This window comes from Rhea pennata, chromosome 4 (assembly GCF_028389875.1).
Source record: "Rhea pennata isolate bPtePen1 chromosome 4, bPtePen1.pri, whole genome shotgun sequence".
NCBI classification, from domain to species: Eukaryota; Metazoa; Chordata; class Aves; order Rheiformes; family Rheidae; genus Rhea; species Rhea pennata.
In genome coordinates, this window is record NC_084666.1 from 12,328,912 (window position 1) to 12,346,991 (window position 18,080).

At 35.0% G+C, this 18,080-nt stretch overlaps 1 protein-coding gene across 1 annotated transcript in view; it reads right to left on the bottom strand.

Moving 5' to 3' along the window:
• SORCS2 (sortilin related VPS10 domain containing receptor 2) overlaps nt 1-18,080 on the bottom strand; it is a 541,923-nt gene that overhangs the window by 45,572 nt on the left and 478,271 nt on the right. Inside the window, exons 12-14 of the mRNA XM_062575300.1 lie at nt 10,077-10,153; nt 3,882-3,973; nt 2,557-2,664 (exon numbers count right to left, since the gene is read on the bottom strand). Coding sequence (XP_062431284.1) covers nt 2,557-2,664; nt 3,882-3,973; nt 10,077-10,153 — 277 coding nt within the window. The remainder of the gene's footprint in view (nt 1-2,556; nt 2,665-3,881; nt 3,974-10,076; nt 10,154-18,080) is intronic.

The following is an 18,080-nucleotide window of genomic DNA, read 5'->3' on the forward strand; positions in this document are numbered from 1 at the left end:
ATAGAAAAGGAATCCAAATGAAAGTTCCTTACTTGCCAAGCTAGTGCCCTAGTCACTGTGCTGGAAAAATAAAATGTCTGTCTTACATGCAGTTTTACCAGACCCCTTTATGTCTTTACCCAGGCATTTTTTTTTGTCAATTTTTCTTTTTAACAAGAATTCCTGAACACCTAGAAGGAAATTCCTGCCCATTGGCACCAACTTCAGTGGAACCGGGATTTTACCTTCCAGTAACAGCTGCTTTCTGTACAAGTAAAACATTTTTTGACTTTTTTGTGAGTTTGCACTAGCAGCTTTAAATGAGTAAATCTCTCTGTTCCACTGTACTGCACACTCTTTCAGTTACTATCCTCCCACATCAGAATTTTTTTATCTCTGTTAATATATGTGGATTTTGACATTGAATTCTTTGTTCAAACTCTTTATTCAAACAAAGCTCCTACCAAAGGGAGAAAATGAGAATCCTGCACAAGTTAAAAATATCAGATGAGATCCTTAGTAATGGATTTGTGGATTCTTCAGGATGAAAGAGACTCTATTAAGTTATTTCCTTTACTATGCAGAAGTTCATCTTAGCATATACAAATTAGTGTTCTCCCCTCCTCCCCCAAAAAGTCACTTCCTTCTAATAAAATGGAAAAACTGTCATATTTGTGGATTTTTTTTTTTAAACAGAGAGTATGTATCACTGGATGACATTTCTTAAAGGCAGCAAATTATCACAGACTCAGTCATGCCCAGTGAATCACTACAAGTGCAAAGTTTTAAAAGGAAATTAACAGTGACATAGTCAGACAGAACAAACAGTAGTAGGTGGACAATGTCACCCTGAAGGCAAAATCCAGTCAGAAGCCAGTAGGAGAGGTAAGGAAGCTGACAAAATGGCAACAGAAAAACACATACTGCAGGTTTATTCTTCTCATTATGTTTAGAGACAGGAAAGAAAGCAGCAGGTCTTTTTAGGGCTGCCCTGTGGTGCTAAGTAGTCTACCTCCTCCATGTTCAGTGGAACTAGTGTAAAGATCCTACTAGACTGACCGTGGATTTAAGACTGGCTGGAAAGAGATTCTCTTTCTCCAGCCTTAGAAACATACAAACCATATGATGCTTTTTTGTCAGTCTATGCTCACATATTAAACCCACCTACAATTTGATATATTTCTGATGGATTACTTTAAAATTATATCAAGTTTTGCATGATCTCTTTGGCCTACACAGACAGACACAGACACATTTAAATACATTTTCACAAAATCTCAAGCTTTTTTTTAAACGAATTAGAAAAAAAATGGAGCATACTGTCATCACACATCCTTTTACCTTCCCTGCACTGCCACTGAAATCAACGGAAAATTTTCATTCAGATAAATCCTAAGTATCTTTGTGTGATATATATTATATCATATAAACCTATGCTTAAGAGAAGAGGAGCATGGTAGAATAATAAAGTTTGTTCTTCTCAGATCATATATATATATATGATATATATAAAACAGAGGAGAAATATATATAAAAGAGAAATATACATATATAACGGAGGAGAAATATATATATACATACATAACACAAGAGAAATAAGACAGTGGAGCAAGAAAGAATGAATAGTAGGCCAAATTCACCCCTGTGGAGTACAATATTATGAATATGGCTTTTAACAATGCTTTTAAGTACACTGGGTTGAATTTCTTTTTTGCTGCAGATCCTTCACACACCTCCTAAAAGCTTGTCATGAACACACTGATATAGAAAGGGTCGCACAAACTGTTTCAGGCGATATGAGCAAATGTAACATTTTGCACATTTGACTGCAGATATGCTTTTTTTTTTTTTTTTTTGCATTCCCTTTACTACTGCAGTCAGCATGTAGCTTTGTCTCAAATTAGACAGCTGTTTTTTAGTCTCAAACACTTCTAAAATATTAGTATTTATCCTAGAGACAGAACAAAATCTGCAGCTCAGATCCAGATGTCCATGGCCTTTGGGGAAAAGACAGATAAACATGGGCCTGAACTGCAGTATTTGGTTATTTTTAACTCTATTCGCAGAAACTGCCACATCACTGCACAAAAGTAAAACCTGTTTATTCCACAGTTTCATTGTATAAACTACTGCAGTGCTAGTTACTAGGACAACAATATAGATGTTTATATTGTGAAGACAATTTTCACAAGAAGAAATAATAGATACTTAATGCTTTTTTGAATTCTGCCTAAGAATCTCTAGAAAAAAGGAAAAATGCATCAAGTGGTTATTTTTATCTATATTTCTCAAATTTATTTTTGCAGTCTTATTATTCTATTCTCTCTAGTCATGATTATGGAAGACCTCATATAAGCATAACATTTCATCTTTACAATTTGCAATATTGCACTCAGATAATTTCAAAGACAGGCTGCACACTAGTGCTGTTCAGACACAATCAGTATAAAAGCCTATGTGAATGCAAGCAACAAAAGCTACTAACTCAAAGACTAACTCAAACATCCACAATTAAAAATATGTTCAAATGCAGTATCAGAGAGAGCTCTGAAAAAACAGAAGAAAATGAAAACTTACGTCATGACTAGTGTCTCATCTCCAGGTTCACTAAGCAGTCCATCTACAAAGACTGAAGTGCTGGTAAAATTATGTGTACTCCAGGTCTGACCTTCATCTACGCTGAACCTGTAAAAAAGCGGAAATGATTTCCAGTTACAGCAAGTCTTAAATAAATCAGAATTCAGTTCAAAAGAATTCATAATTATTAAATCCCAAGATTTATGGTCACCAAAATACAGTTTGCCTGGTTAGTATATTTCATTAACGTGATCTTTTTCTCAGCAACATATCCAGGGGCTCCTACCTTTATTAGAAGATGTGTATTAAACTTCCAACAACAATGGCTATTCTTAAACAAGTAAACACTGAAATCTGTGAACAAACCATTCTGCTACCTTATGGGTTCACGAGTCAGTTAATTTACACTTCATTCTCTCTAGCAGTCTCTGAGCTAGAAACCTGCTAAGCAAAGGTCAGTGAAACATAAGTAGGCAAAACAGCTAAATTGCCAGAACAGGTGGAAGGTGTGATAACTGCAAGCACCTAGAGGATGGCCCTTCAGAGCTGTTACTATCCACCTAAACATTTTCAAAAGATGATCTCATTTTCAAAAAGAATCAGCAAAATGTGTTTCAAATACTCTGTGCAACTCTACTACACCCAAACATTCTGACTGAAAAGTCTGCTTTCTTGTGTACCTCAGAATCTTCTGGATACTCAGGTTAAGGAAAACTTTTATTCTAGCTAACCAAAAACACAGCTAAGTTCCTATTAGTGTAAAGAGTATTATGCACTAATGAGTCTAGTTGCAAAGGCTAAAAGGTCCCTTCCTCTTTTCATAGGGCTAAAGATGGTAACTTTGTATGCTATTATATAAGGTTACCATATTTTGTCTAATTATCATGCAGTTTAGAACTCGGCATTTTTTAACAAAATGCATTGCAGCACCAAACTTTTCCTTCCAAACAACCTGCAAAAGCCAAATGCTGCCTTCCCATTATATGACAGGACCTACACTGTACAGTACAGTTAATTTGTGCATGCATTTCACAGAAGCACTGGGCTTCTTGCATAACTGTATTACAAAGCATGCAAAAATGCAAAAATTTTATGCAAAAATATTTACACTGATGTTAGATCAATTTATTATGGATAATGTAGCACATCATGGTACCAACAGTATCATGAAGTAAACATCAACCTGCATTTTGTTGACTTAATGAATGTTAAATTAAGCTGCCTCCACCTGAATTTCTAACATGATTACACTGAAATGCTCATCTTAAACTCTGAACTTGATCTTGAATACACAATAGCTCTGCTCTAACTGACTGCAGCATTACTTGAGTATTTTCAGAGGGATCGAAGTGTCTTTGATGGCCACAATAACTCCACCATGGTCCAAGTACAAGATGTGATGTTCTTCTTCAAAGACCTGCAAGCCAGACAAAAAAGGTCAGCCAAACAAATACACAACAGAGCAAAAATAAAGTGTATGAGCAAACCAGAGCTAAAAGATCTTTTATCTTTTATAATGTCCGCACTTCAAATTAAAAGGGACAAAAAATTCTGTTTAATTCTTATATTTATCCCTGTTGTAAAAGAAAAGAAAGTTAAACAGATGAATCAGAAAACTTTCAAGTTCAAATCACAGCCAGATTTAACTGTCTACAGTGATCCTAGCCCAAGTTTATATTTTTCACAGTGTGCATTCTGCGTTCTTTCTGATTACATATCACCAAGGGATCTATCACCTTATTTTGGTATTTGCTATGTTCTGTGTATCTTGCAAAATGAAATGCTTTGTAGTTCAATTCTAAAAAAAAAATTAGGAAAGCTGTCATTACCTATGACTCTCTTACATGTTCTCCAGACTCTACAAAACTTGAAAGAATTGATGCAAGCATATTTTCTGTATTTCCATTGTTAATGACTTATTTAAATTGAAACTTTTTGTGATCTCACAGTGAGGCTACTCTGAGTTTGTAATCAAAATACATATAGTGGTGATTCAATGATACAAAGGATTCAGAATTTCATAAATCACTTTCTAGAGGTCATCAGAAGCACTAAAAAGAATGAACAAATAAACATCTTCTGAAATTTGTTGCAAGACAGAGTTTACTCATGTTACTAATCTGTGAAGGTTCATTTAACATAAAAGCAGGTGATACAGCGAGAGTTACCATACACACTTAGCAATTAATAGACAAATATACTGCCTCCCAAACACTTTTACCCAGTAAAGGTGAAAACTGTAAAGGTTAGCTTTACTTTGCCTCATGAATGTGAAAATATTGACAGTACTAAACACTTCTTTTTATACATTTAGAGGATTTACCAGTAAAAGATCGAACCAGAGGAGAAAAAATTCTTTATCTTACAGAACATTCACAATTACACCAAAAATAGTAAGCATTTCATTTGGGTTCAAAATTCAGTCTCTCTCTCATCTAATAGCATTTTATGGGACTCCTACAGCTTCAAGTGCCTGATCGGCTTTTCAGTGTTGCCAGTTTACAGGCAAAACCTACATATGAGGCACTTGGAGTCCTATCTACTTATTCCACACAGCTGCATATTTCAGAAGGGAATTGTGTAGAGGACAGTCATTAATTTTAGATGTATCTTAAAAGCTTGAGATCACTTGGAGTCAGATAAGCAAGTAAGGTTTTGATTTTTCTTCAAACTCTGAACTTCTGCTCAAATCAAAATGAAATAGTATATGCTGGGACATGAAGTTTCTGAAAGCGTCACTCTCATATCAAAGACAATAGAACCCAGCACCTCTATCATTTTAACAAAATTAAGTTTATCCCTCTTACTCTTAGAAGATTACCAAGGCACCTCCTTTTGCATCATTTCAGTACCCCAGCTTTATCCTACTTCCACTTGAACTGTGGCATACTATAAGGCATGCTGGACATTTTCTAGGCATATTAATTAGATCTTCCTGTCATCCTCTTCTTGCACACACTTCAGATACTTTAAATCCACAGTACATTAAGTTCCTTATGAAAGCAAATTTTTGTCTTCAGTACATTGAAAAGAATTCACCCCTATAAAGTTGAGTGCAAAAATAAGTATTTGTCTCTATTTTCTGGAAACAAAACCAAGACATACAGTTTGTAACGAATCTATGCAAAGGCAGTCCTGGTGTCAGCTTAAGTTAGCACCCAGGAACAAGTGATATGTATGTCTACTGTCAGCCACGAATTTAGCAAATTTATTATGATCGCTACTAGTAGTTAGCCAGTATGGAACTAAATTATTATAACATATTTCCATGTTTTTTTAGTTCTTTGAGAATGTTATGTGCTTTATAATAATAGTATCAACTTTTTTTTCTCTCCCTCTCTCATTCTTCTGTTTGTTCCTGTTCTATTGTAACAATTTCAGCAGATACTTTAGGCAGATTATCTGTTGGGAACAATTAAGCGAGTTCTGTGAAGCCACTGAAACCATGTTTAAATAGTCCCAGATTAATGTATTCCTTGCAACTTCACTCTCAGATATGTAAATTTCAAAAATAAACAAAAATACCCTAAGTCACGTTCTTCTCTCACAAAGTGACATCCATTTCCAAATTGAAATCTGGAAGTATAACTTTTCGTACAGTAGCACTAGCCAGTTGTACATCCTTATTGGTGAGAGGCTGGAATTCTAGCCTTTACAACAGTAAAGGTGTTGTAGTGTTTAAAGGTGCTACCATCCATACCTTTGACGTCTGCAGAAGAAAGGTACCTTTGTTTAAAAGAGATTTTTCAAATTGTTTTGATGCAAAAGGACTTGACATAGAGAAAAAATATTTCTACAAACAAAGCACTGGGCTGGAACTCCAGAGATCTAGATTCAGTTCCTAGACATACAACAGACTTTTCTGTATAATCTTGGTAGATTAATTTTCCATCCTGTGTCTTGACTGGCTACTTTTCTAATATATCAAATACGAAAGTTCTGTTACTGTTTTTTGCTTTTATTTAAGCCATTTCTTTTGAAAGTCGGATCTTTGTCTTACTCTGCTCCACTTCAAGCATGGTGTTGCAACAAATGCTGTTGAAACAGCAATGGCAACAATAAATATGAACAGAAATCAGTTCTTAAAAAAAAGCCCAACACACTCAGATGTCTATATAGGGTCATGCTCATCATTTAACAGCCTATTCTAACATCTTAAAAATCAAGACTGAAAAAACAGGCCCCACAGGGAAAAAATGTGTAAAACCTGGATAGTCTAAAACTGTGTTCAGTGGTAGGTCATTTCCCCCAGGAGGCAGTATTTATTTATCTATCTGATTCAATATCATGTTCATTAACTCATTTTATGATATCATTTTCCTGGTGTAAAGAGATCTTCCAAATAGACATATCTGTCCCACAAGTTCACCTTAGGCAGTATCTTCAAGGTTCACGTAAAATGATCTAAGCCCACATAGTTTATGATAATGTCAAGATTAGATTCCCTTCTCCTGCATCTAGCTCACTGTTGCTGCATGGACATTTAAGCTGCTTGTCAATCAGCTCCTAGACTACTGCTCTTTACTGTGTAATGTTGTACAGTACAAAGTCAGGAATTTAGGTTTGTCTTAAAATATTAAAAGCAATGTAAAGCAGTATTTTCAAGAGACATTAATAAGCAGCTCAGGCATTATATAACAGAGAGGTAGGTTTAAAACTGAAGCTAGTGCAAGTTGTATTCTGGCTACTTCTAATCAGAAACTTTGTTTTACTGTTCCATTTATCAGAAGAATTTAACTTCACAGTGGTTTCTTGTTTGGGCATTTTTATTTCTGCTTATCAACACTAGCTATATATCCTACTGCTGTAAGTCTTCATGGACTCTCCCATGTGACATTACCATAGGCAAACTATGTAAATATAGGATTAGTTGAAATCATTATAAGAAGTGTATACAAACGGCTGAGATATTATTGAAGGAAACTGAGCAATGGTTTCTTGTTGAGAACTTATCACAAATTCAGTGTCCCAGAGATTAGTCCAAAACATAGTTCACAAACTAAATCTCAGTCAACAACATTATGCTACTGCATAATACAGAAATCTTCTGATTTAAGTTGCCTGTAATATCAAGACATCATCACAGGAAATCATCTCATTATATTTAGTACTGATAATATTTGTAATACTGCATTCAGTTTTATCATGCTCCAGGAGAGGGATGACAGATTAAGGAGTCCACAAGATGAGCAAAAAGAGGGAGAAGAGCTTTAGAAATTTGACTCATAAGAAAAGTTGGTGAATTTGAGTTTGCTTTTTTCTAACTATGGATAGACATGACAAAGATCTTTTAATATCTAACAGGCTTTTCTAAGGTGACAGGAAACCACTGCTCTCCAAAGACCAAAATAAATCAGCTTAACTTAACTGCAATAACAATAGCAAAAAGCAAGGACATCTTATGTTAAGTATTCAGAAAAATCTATGACAAATGGAGAAGGACTACATAGGAAGCCTAGAGTATCTGGAGATCAGTGAAGGATCAATGAACAGGTCAGGCAAACATCTACAGAGATGCTGCATTTATATTTGATGCTGCCTCAGAACAGATGGTTGGACTACATGATCTTTGATTTTCCTCTCAGTCCTGTATTCCTAAGAGTCTTAGTGCCAATATTGCTATTATTTCAGAATAGCTTTTATTTATCACTCTCATTACCCTTTAATTCTTTGAACTGGCTTTTCTCCCTAAGTCCTTTGTATTTACTTTTCTGTACTGCTATCTCTACACAAGCGCAGAGTGCTTTTCCTCTAGCAGAGTTTGTAGACAGCCCTGCAGCAGCATGTATGGGATGCGAGAAAGGTGACAGGTACTCAGTAATCTCAACTGCAGTTTCCAAGTCAGTGACTTAAACACACCCCAAGAATTGTCAGAAAACATGAGATTTGCTCTTCTTTCGTCTGCTCAGGGGAGAGGTCTAAATAATTTCCACATTATCTCACTGAAATCTTGTCTTCTGTTTCATGAACTTTAACCGAGAAAGGAAACATACAGCTGTTCTCAGGAAGAACTGTTTGATCATGAATAGCGAGGCTATAAAATAGATAAAAGAATCTGTATTTTCATTCTGATCACAAATATTAAGATTGAGTAAGTGATTTCAAAAGCTTCATAACAGTTTTAATTAAAATAAAGAAAGCAACAGTGTTTTTCATTTTGACTGTCATAATGAGGATCAGTTTGTGACTGATTTTACAGCCTGAATAGTCATCTTAAGGTCGATTTTCATCACATCTCATTTGCCTGAGTATTTCACAAATAAAAGCAGTAAGAATATAAATTTGAGCCCCTTCATTCTTTCCTTCTTACTTTTTACTCCATGGAAAAATATGGAACTCTGATAAATGGTGACAACAAATCATCAGAGAAGCTTTTGTTAAGTATTATGTAACACAGAATACACTGCAAAACCTTTAAGGTTTTTGCATTTAAACATCCTTTGCTAGTACTCGAGAAAAAAATTGTCAAAAAACTCAAAGGACATTATCATGACAAAAATTAACATATTTCTTTTATAAAGCCCTTTTGTGGAGTATAAATGGCATGTTACAATAGCAATATAAGAAAACATCTACATTACTCTTTTCACACTCTCTCTGGGCTCAGAAACATTAGTGAGAGCATCTTCACACTTACCTATTCTCAGATAATAACACAACTGAATTTTGTTTCAGTTGAACATTAAAAAATATTTTAACTGCAACTAAATAATTTTATGACACACTTCTGCGACTTGAGGAGTTTTTTTCCCCCTTGATATACATTATAAATAGATTCCAGAACTTATATTTTATGATCATTACTGAAGCTGTAATTTAACTCTCAAAAAGAAAATATCCCTATGATTAAACATAGCTGGGACAGAGTAATTTAGGATAAAAATACCTAAAAAAAGGTACAGTGCTTAAACCAACAGTAAGCACTGTGAGCAGAAGATGTTCAAAATTCAAATGATATTACAATTATTGCAAGACTGTTTTTTAAATACTTTGATATTTGTAGTCTCAGAATTCATTAAATCATACTAAAACACATTCAGAGGTTTGTGGGTTTTTCAATCTTTGTTTCCTCAGTTTCAAGCAAGAACAGAGTTTAGTTTAAGCTTAAACATAAGTTTTCAAATTAAAAAGCAGCAGAATTTCTTCCTTTTTACCTAAACTATGTCTTTCAGATTGGAGTATTAGTGCTGTAAAAACTAGCCCGTACTCATTTCATCATTAGCATAGGATGATCATTTAAGTTATTTAAATCTACAGGAATTCCATTTCTTATGCAAGATACCTATGACAAGATCTTTAAAGATATTATCTTTTTGAGTAGCAGTGGAGCCTGGCAGAACAGCCCATTTCAGGCTTTCCAAATCTCCTAATCTCTTGCAGCTTCCAAGCAAAATAAGGATAGTAATAGCCAACTGCCTCAAAAAAGTGGGCACATAAAGATTAGTTAAGTATTTTAATATTCATTACATTGGATATATTAAAATTACTTCCAGGTGCCTTTGATTACTTCTGCTTCCTACCTGACGCCACGTGTTCCCACAGTCAGATGTTATGTACATCTCTTCTTTATATTCAACCAGTTGAGACCCAAGGTTACCTGTCACAAAACAGAAGGATACAAGGTTTGCATTTAGACAGTGGAATCACCCTCTCCTCTGTCCAAAAGTGCAAGAAAAAATGTCTGTCAGGCCAAAACAGATTGGATCTAGCACTCATACCAGTCCGACTGAGAAGTTTTCAGGTCAGAGCAAGAACTAAATTTGAATGATCACCAGGCATTTCTGGTAGCACCAGCTGTATCTTTTTAAAAACATATATGTAACCGGTTTCTTTTTTCTATTTTAACATTTACTTAGTTGTCTAAAGGTGGGAGCAATGAGGCTTCATTATAATGCTAAAATGCAGAGGCCAAATGAAGCCCTAAAGAAGAAACAGAATGGTCTGTAAAAAGCCCAGACCAGGTCTATTTCCCTTGTTCCTGTTACTGTCACAATATTTTGTTCCCTCCATCTTGAACCTTTACTTTAGACACCATCCTTGACCCTGCCTCTTCAGCCCAGAAAGCAATGGATGAACCTGCTTTTCCAATAACGACAAAGCATCTGACGAGATGGTCAGCCTGTCAAGAGAAAGGTTGCTCCAGGATCTTCTCTCGCTGCCCATGAACCTCCTTTGCTCTTACACATACTCACAATCTAATTTAACTTGTGAGAAATGTCTAGTTCTTGTTACTTAAACTTAAGGGACTATCACAGGACTACCATACACCGAGGATTAAATAATCTATAAATTAGTATTACAATGTGTGCCACAGTCCACAGCCCTTAACCAGCTATCAGGGACTCATTTTCACTAGGCACTGCATAAACATGTAAAAGAAAGAAGTTATAAAATATCACGTGATATCACATAAAAGTTCAAAGGTAGCCTCAAAGAAACCAGGGAACATCATTAAATAGAATTGACTTCATTATGATCTGTACAATAAGCCCTAAACTCATTTCACTTTCTAATGGCAACGTAAGCAATGCCCTGGAATAGTTTGCTAATAGCCTTGTGACTGCAAGCCTTTGAGAACAGCTAGAGCAAACATCTAAGAATGACAAATAAAGTTGTGTTTTGAAGTAAAGACAGGAATCACTATTTTTCACTATGTGCATTGTTATTTGGCTTAAAAACGTACAGTGTCACTATTCAAAAGTGTCCACAGGCATTAAAGAATATTTTAGCTTTGTTCCTCCATGTAAAAAATGATAAAAGAGATTTAAGATGTAAATCTTATTATTATTCATCTGAACATTAATTGTTAATATAAAAATGAATTGTCAATATAAAAGATGTTTTATCCGCAAGATTTTATGAGGTAGTAGAAAAACTTGGAATTCAGAAAAAAATTTAAGATTGAAAAATTGTCCAAAGAAGAATTGCCTTTCAGATTGCTGCAAAGCAAACAGAAGTTTTGGAAGAAAATTGTGGAATCAGATCTTAGCAGAAGTAGTTTCAAATGCCGAGATCTCTATCTTTTAACAAGCTGTATTTCAAACAGCAAAGTATTACACTGCCAGTAAGTTTAGAGTTTTTTGTGAAGAAGCAATCATAGCACAATATTCCTTCTAAATGATATCCTTCAGGGGATTTTGCCTGAAATATATGGTTTGTAAGTTTTTAGAATAAAAAGATAAAAATGATCAGATCCTCTTAAGTAGAATAGACGAGGAAAGAAAACACTAGAGATTAGGAGAATGGTAGGAAATTTCACTTGTGTGTTACATAAATAGCTGGTTTTATCACTGAAATAGATCTGTTTATGCAAATGCAGGGCACTCATTAGTCCTGAAAGGTTCTTGAGAGGAATGATTGCATGCGCTGCCCAAATCACATGCTCTATTTGGACCATCAAGATTGTGTGTACTTCACTGTTTAGTGGTATGACTTTAAATTATTTAACTCTAAATACAGCCTGGACAAGATTATAATATTTTAATCAGAGAATTTATAGGAATTAGTTAATATTATACAAATGCATGTAACACTGCGCAAGATGCCTCATTATTTTCCATCTTTCCACGCTTTCTCAAGTAAGCATGAGCAGCACAGATTTAATTGGCGATGTCATTTTGAAAATGAGCCCATATTCCTGTAGGCAATGATGAGATTTGATTAGCCAAAACATTATGAACGAAGTAATATGATATCCACTACACACATACCTAAGACTCAGGCTTGTATGGATGAAGTATATGTAAGACCTGTAATAAAATATGTGCCAACACCAGCCTGGGCTCAAAGTGCAGGGATAACTCAAATCATTAATATTGGATGCGACATCATTGTGCCAAATGGGAAGGCAAGAGAAACATGTAATTGTGGAATGAAAACATCACCTTCTTCAAAACAGGCAGGCAAGGTCAACAGCAGGACTGTTGGGTGCTTACCCAGGGAGGCACGTTACCTCAGCAGCTTCCCATCAGTCAGTATTTCCCTAGTATACTCTCCTGAAGCATATTACTTTACAAAAGCAGTATTTTCCAAAAAAAGCCATTCATTTGGAAAATTTCAAAAAAATCTTACTAGAAATGAGAGTAAAACCTAAAAAATTTAAAGAAATAGCAAGAATTTACAATTCCCATTAGAAAATTAAAGCACAGGCATTTTTTCTCTTTTTGGGTAACTTCTACATACAAACTTACTCAGTACAACACAAAAAAGAAAAAAAAAGTACAACATTATGATCAAAAGAAACATATACAATGTGAAAAAAAAATGCAAAAGATGCATAAAATCAATTACAAATAACAATATCTGAACTGCAGTTTAGTCAGATAAAAACACATTTGCACATTTGGGCACCTAATTTAGAAGATCTTGTCTTTTCTTGCTTGCTTCTTCTAAATCCAGAGTTTTGCATCATAATCATATACTCTTAAATTCCAATTTCTCCTTTACATTACACTAATCACTCTCATTGACACATGCCTTCCTTTATAGTTTTGCTATGGACAACCATAGTTCTCTTTAGTAAGTGTGTTTTGTTGCGTATACAACTTTGTCGGGTTTTTTCTTGTTCCTCTTATAGTCTTACTTTCCTTGCTATTTGAACAGTTTTCACTGTTATGTGATATAGTCTCATGCTTCTACAATTACTGATAGAACCTTTTTTGGGGGATAGCTGGGGATGATAAAACCTATTTTCTTGCTGGGATGTAACCTTTTTTTGCTCGTCTATGTGTTTCTTTGCAGAGGGACTTTTAATGAATACATTGTTAGTTCTGCTCTTGGATAAATGTCTTACTTGCTGTGGGAAGCAGCCAAGTCTCAGAGGTGACAGAGAGAAGGAAATTTCCTTAGGGACACATAAGGATGAATATGCTGATTTTGTTAATCCTAAAGTATCTCTGAAAGCTTTTAACATGGAAAAGTAAAGCTGAAATAAAATTAAGAAGTCCTTCAAATGACTTACGGGCTCACCACAAATTTGTTTTCCAACCTTTCTATTTAACTTAAGTCACACAAGAGTTGTGAGTTTTCCCCATGTCAAGATTTACATTGTTTTAGCTTTATTTTTTATATTCTAATAAAATGTAACTTCAACTATTTGGAATATTCCATTGTTTTTGACATGTCTACTTTGAAATAAAGTGCACAATTTTACTTGAAGGCTCTATTTTCCTCATATTGTGTCATATGTGTTACTGGATTAAGCCGGCTAACTAGGCAAAAGCATATGTAATAGCACCATATCAACCAGTTTGTAAATGAACTGTCAAAAATCCTGATTAACAAAATTGCAAATAAAAACCTGCAAAATCACATAAGCATTCAGTAAGTACAAGTCAAAACATTTTGAAAGTTTCCATGCTGTATCTATGTGGAACTACTATCATCATGAATGTTACTCACAGGAAGCGTGGCAGTCAAAGGATACCAGTCACACATGCAAAACTGACATTTCAATCAAAAGACACAGAAGGTGAGAAATAGCCCCAAGACAAAAAGCCAACACTTATGTCAAAGACATTAAATATCTCAACAGTGGGACTGAGAAAATACGGAAGAACTATAACCAGAAATGTTCTGTTAAAAAAAATGTTGAAACACAATCTGAAGGTCTATCTTGCAGCTATCCAAACGCTACTGCAAAGTTTACTTTACTCACACCCTACTACTCCTTTCCGTCCCTTGTTTGTTGCTGTCCCATCTTTAAAACCTTCTACAGTGTTCCCTGTCTTATATTGCAATATTTCTTCTTTCTACCTACCTTATGCACTTAGACAAACTTACTCTCTCAGAACTTCGTTACTTTGCTTCTGTTCTCTTCTTTCTGTCTTGTTTCATGGTGTCTTATAACACTAACCGTAGAGGTGCAGTTTCTAAGCACCATTCCACACTACCCATTCAAGTACTACTCATCACATACCAAAGTGTTCTGACTGAAATGCAAATCCGCACAAATTACAGAAAGTTGTTTGGTGAGCCACACCAAAATCCACTCTCTTTGTTAAAGCTATAAAGTCTTAAGTGACTCCTCAGGTGCACCACTAGCACATGGAGCCTTTCTAATCATTTTAGCAAGTGCGCATGAGACTTCAAATCTGTCTCTAACAACAAGTAACAAGAAATATAATGTACTGAAGGTGATTCAGGTTTATATTGAAAAAGTTACTGCATCTAGAATAGGTAATCAGTTGTAGAATACATGAGCTGGAGCTATAAATGATATAATTTTAACAAAACTTTTAGCTCTAAAGGGCCTGAAATCTCTTCTCATATGTGACAATGAGCCTTTTACTTCGTAGTTTGAAAAAGTTTTGTCTATAGTACAGAAGCTTCTCAAATTTAGCTTATATAATTTGTATCTTTTTTTGTATCTAAGTGACAAGCTACAGGAACAGGAAAGAAGACCCTTCAATTACTGTGAGAGTGTTTATTCGGCTTTGTGTTCTGCTTTTCTCATCCAATTTTAAATATATTGCTCAAGGCATCATAAGAGATTCTGTTCAAGGCATCACAAGAGTCATCTTTTGTCTCTAATAATATACGGAAACTACATGCACACAATAAATAAGGGAAGACTAGAGACTGTCCTCCAGCCCTGAGGCCAATAGGAAAGTCCTGACCATGTTCACACTACATAGCTCATAGCCCTCTGGCCCACAAGTGGTGCTGCCGTTGCCACAAGCTGTATTTTTACGAGAGTTTTCCAATTCAAATTACCTAAAATATAATGAAGGTTATTTTGCAGGCCATTAAAATGGTGTTTGCATAGCATCAAACTGAGGATGTGTGTGACATGCCCCAAGTCGTAAAGGATCTGCCTGAGGATACAAAGCCTGCTGGAATAGTTTCATTGAACTGTGTAGGTTAAGAGACCTGTGATGCAGCCTTGTCCACACTACTTACCAGAAACAGTTCTATGTGTGTGCTTGCTCCCAAACCATAATCAGAGATATAATACACACTTGTACTGTTCTTAAATGCTTCCCCAAAAAGCTTTGACCATCATCAGAGCCAGGACACTGCACTAGATGGACTCTTGATCCGAACCAGTACGAGTCCTTCTTATGTTGTTACCTTATTATGGGAGGTTTACTGACACCTTGTGAGTTAAATTTAGGAAACAAAAGGAAACACTTTGGATTTAATTTCAGACAGAGGATTAAGCATAGTTTTCTTTCTTTTCTGCTACCTGAGTTTTTATAAGCCTTTTCGAACTGTGTTTTGGGGTACAAGGTATTATCTTTTTTGCTTTCGGGACACTCTCTCTTTTGCTTTCATTTTACTTCTCTTGAGTTAAGGGTAACAGGGTAAAAATCACAGTATTCTATCTGGGGAGGGAGGAGGAAGGCGGACGACATACTCTCCTGAAAACTACAATACAGGAACAATAACTAGTCTTCAACATATTTTTCCAGGCTATTCCCAAGTCTGCATGTACCAGCTCAGAAGTCGACGACATAGGGATTTGAAAAAAAGTCATGTATTTAAGGATGATTAATGGCCTGCTAAGCTTTCTGGAAAAGTGGTATGGCTGTGTAAAACACTTAAAGATCTCCCAGATATCAGAAGAGGCTGGAACATCTTAGCTAATTTAAAGTTTGCCATTGCTCAGGTACTATGGCAGGTTCCTACCACGTGACACAAATATGGCAAATTACTTTCATTTACAATTTACTACTCATTTACACATTTTAACTACTTGCTCACTGCATTTTCTAATATTTTTATATGTGATTTCAGACGTATTTACTGTGAGAGGAAATACTCCCCACATGTAACATTTTGATAATCCTTCAAACATGGATTCTTTTCTGGTCAGTTAAATTTAGCACACAAGCAAGTTATCAACCCCCAAAAGAGATATATAACTTGCTAGATCACTGTTATTAACATACCATCTTTCCAGGCAATGAATAATAAGCTAAAAAACTGTGGTTCATAAACTAAAAGCCACAGTGTAGAACAATTATACAAAGAATTTGTGTTTAAACATCCCAGCAAAACAACTTTTGCTCAGTAAACTGAAGATGAGTTTAGCTGTAGACTGAGGGAGAGACTCACACTGTAAGAATCTGGGAACATGGCGACATGAGAAAAATCTTAGAGAATGGTATCTTCACTCCAAAGTGCACTAGAAATGTTCTATCAGCTCCCTGTTCCTTCATCCTTTCTTGTAGTGGCATCATGGCACACTACTTTTGTGAAAGAAGACAGAAATTAATCACAATGTATACAACATATTTGGGTCAGATATGACGAACAGTAAACTGAGTAAACTGAACTCCTTCCTCAATTCATGCCAGCATGCAACATTCACTGCTTGCTTGATTTGCCATCTGGACTAGAGGCTAAGCAGAGAATCACAGTAAACTAACACCTGAAAAATCCACACTTTTTTAACATTTTTCATAGATAAGCCCTTCACAAGTTTATAGTAAAAATTTACATATCAACTGACACACATTTCATAGCTTATGCAGTGAAAAAAAGAAGCTGTTGCCAAGATTAGAACGAAATGTAAATGCAAAATACTGTAATATTCCTTAAAGGGAATGAATTAGTTATTTCAAAGAACATTTTAATGTGCAAGTATAAAATTTAATATTCTGTCTGCACAATTTATATATATTTATAAGCTAAAAATATGCATTCTTCAGAACTATTTATGCAGTTTTAATAGAGTGGAATTTTCATTCCTAAATGTGAGTTTAAAAAGATGTAATTTTAAAATCTTATCATTGCATCTTTCCAAATGCTCTAGGCATTAATGCTATTCTCCTTTCAATTATTCTTTTAAATTAAAACAAATTTCAATATTCTCAGTGCTCTGATTTGCAAGCATATTACCAAAAAAATCTAAGTCACGAGATAGGTACTCTACTATCACAAACAACTGTATTATATAATCTCTTTACAAGGTGGCTAACCTCCATGTTAAAGAGATTTTTTATTTGTTTGCTTAATAACCACACTTCTTTCAGTAAGAGGATGAACCTTGTTGCCATTACAGTTAGAAATTGTTCTCCAATTTCCAGTTCTTTTCTTGCTTATACTATACCTTAGTTAAACATCTTTTTACTCCATTTGTTTCCACCTCGTGGTTGTACTTTCAGGGAAAAAAAAGTGGTATTTTTTATTGACATTTGTTTTTTTCAGTTCCCAAGGTTCCTCTTGTAAATAGAATCTCTATTCCAAAACTGTTCCTTGTGCTTGAAAACTGACGACTGGAATTGTACATATTGTTACTAATAAGGTTTCTCTATACTCTTTTTCCAGAATATTAATATTTTGCTCTCTCCGCTGGCAATTAGTTACCTACCTCACCCTTAGATTACATTTCCCCTTTTCAGAGTATAATGCACTGGTTGTTCATAGTCACATGGTGATAAACTGTCATACACAGATTTTTATCATCTTCTGTCACTGCAGATGATGTGCTCTTACTAAATCATAACAGTAAAATTCCAATAGTGTGAGACATGATCTTATTTCTGCAGTACTTCTGTTAATTTGCATATGATCATCAA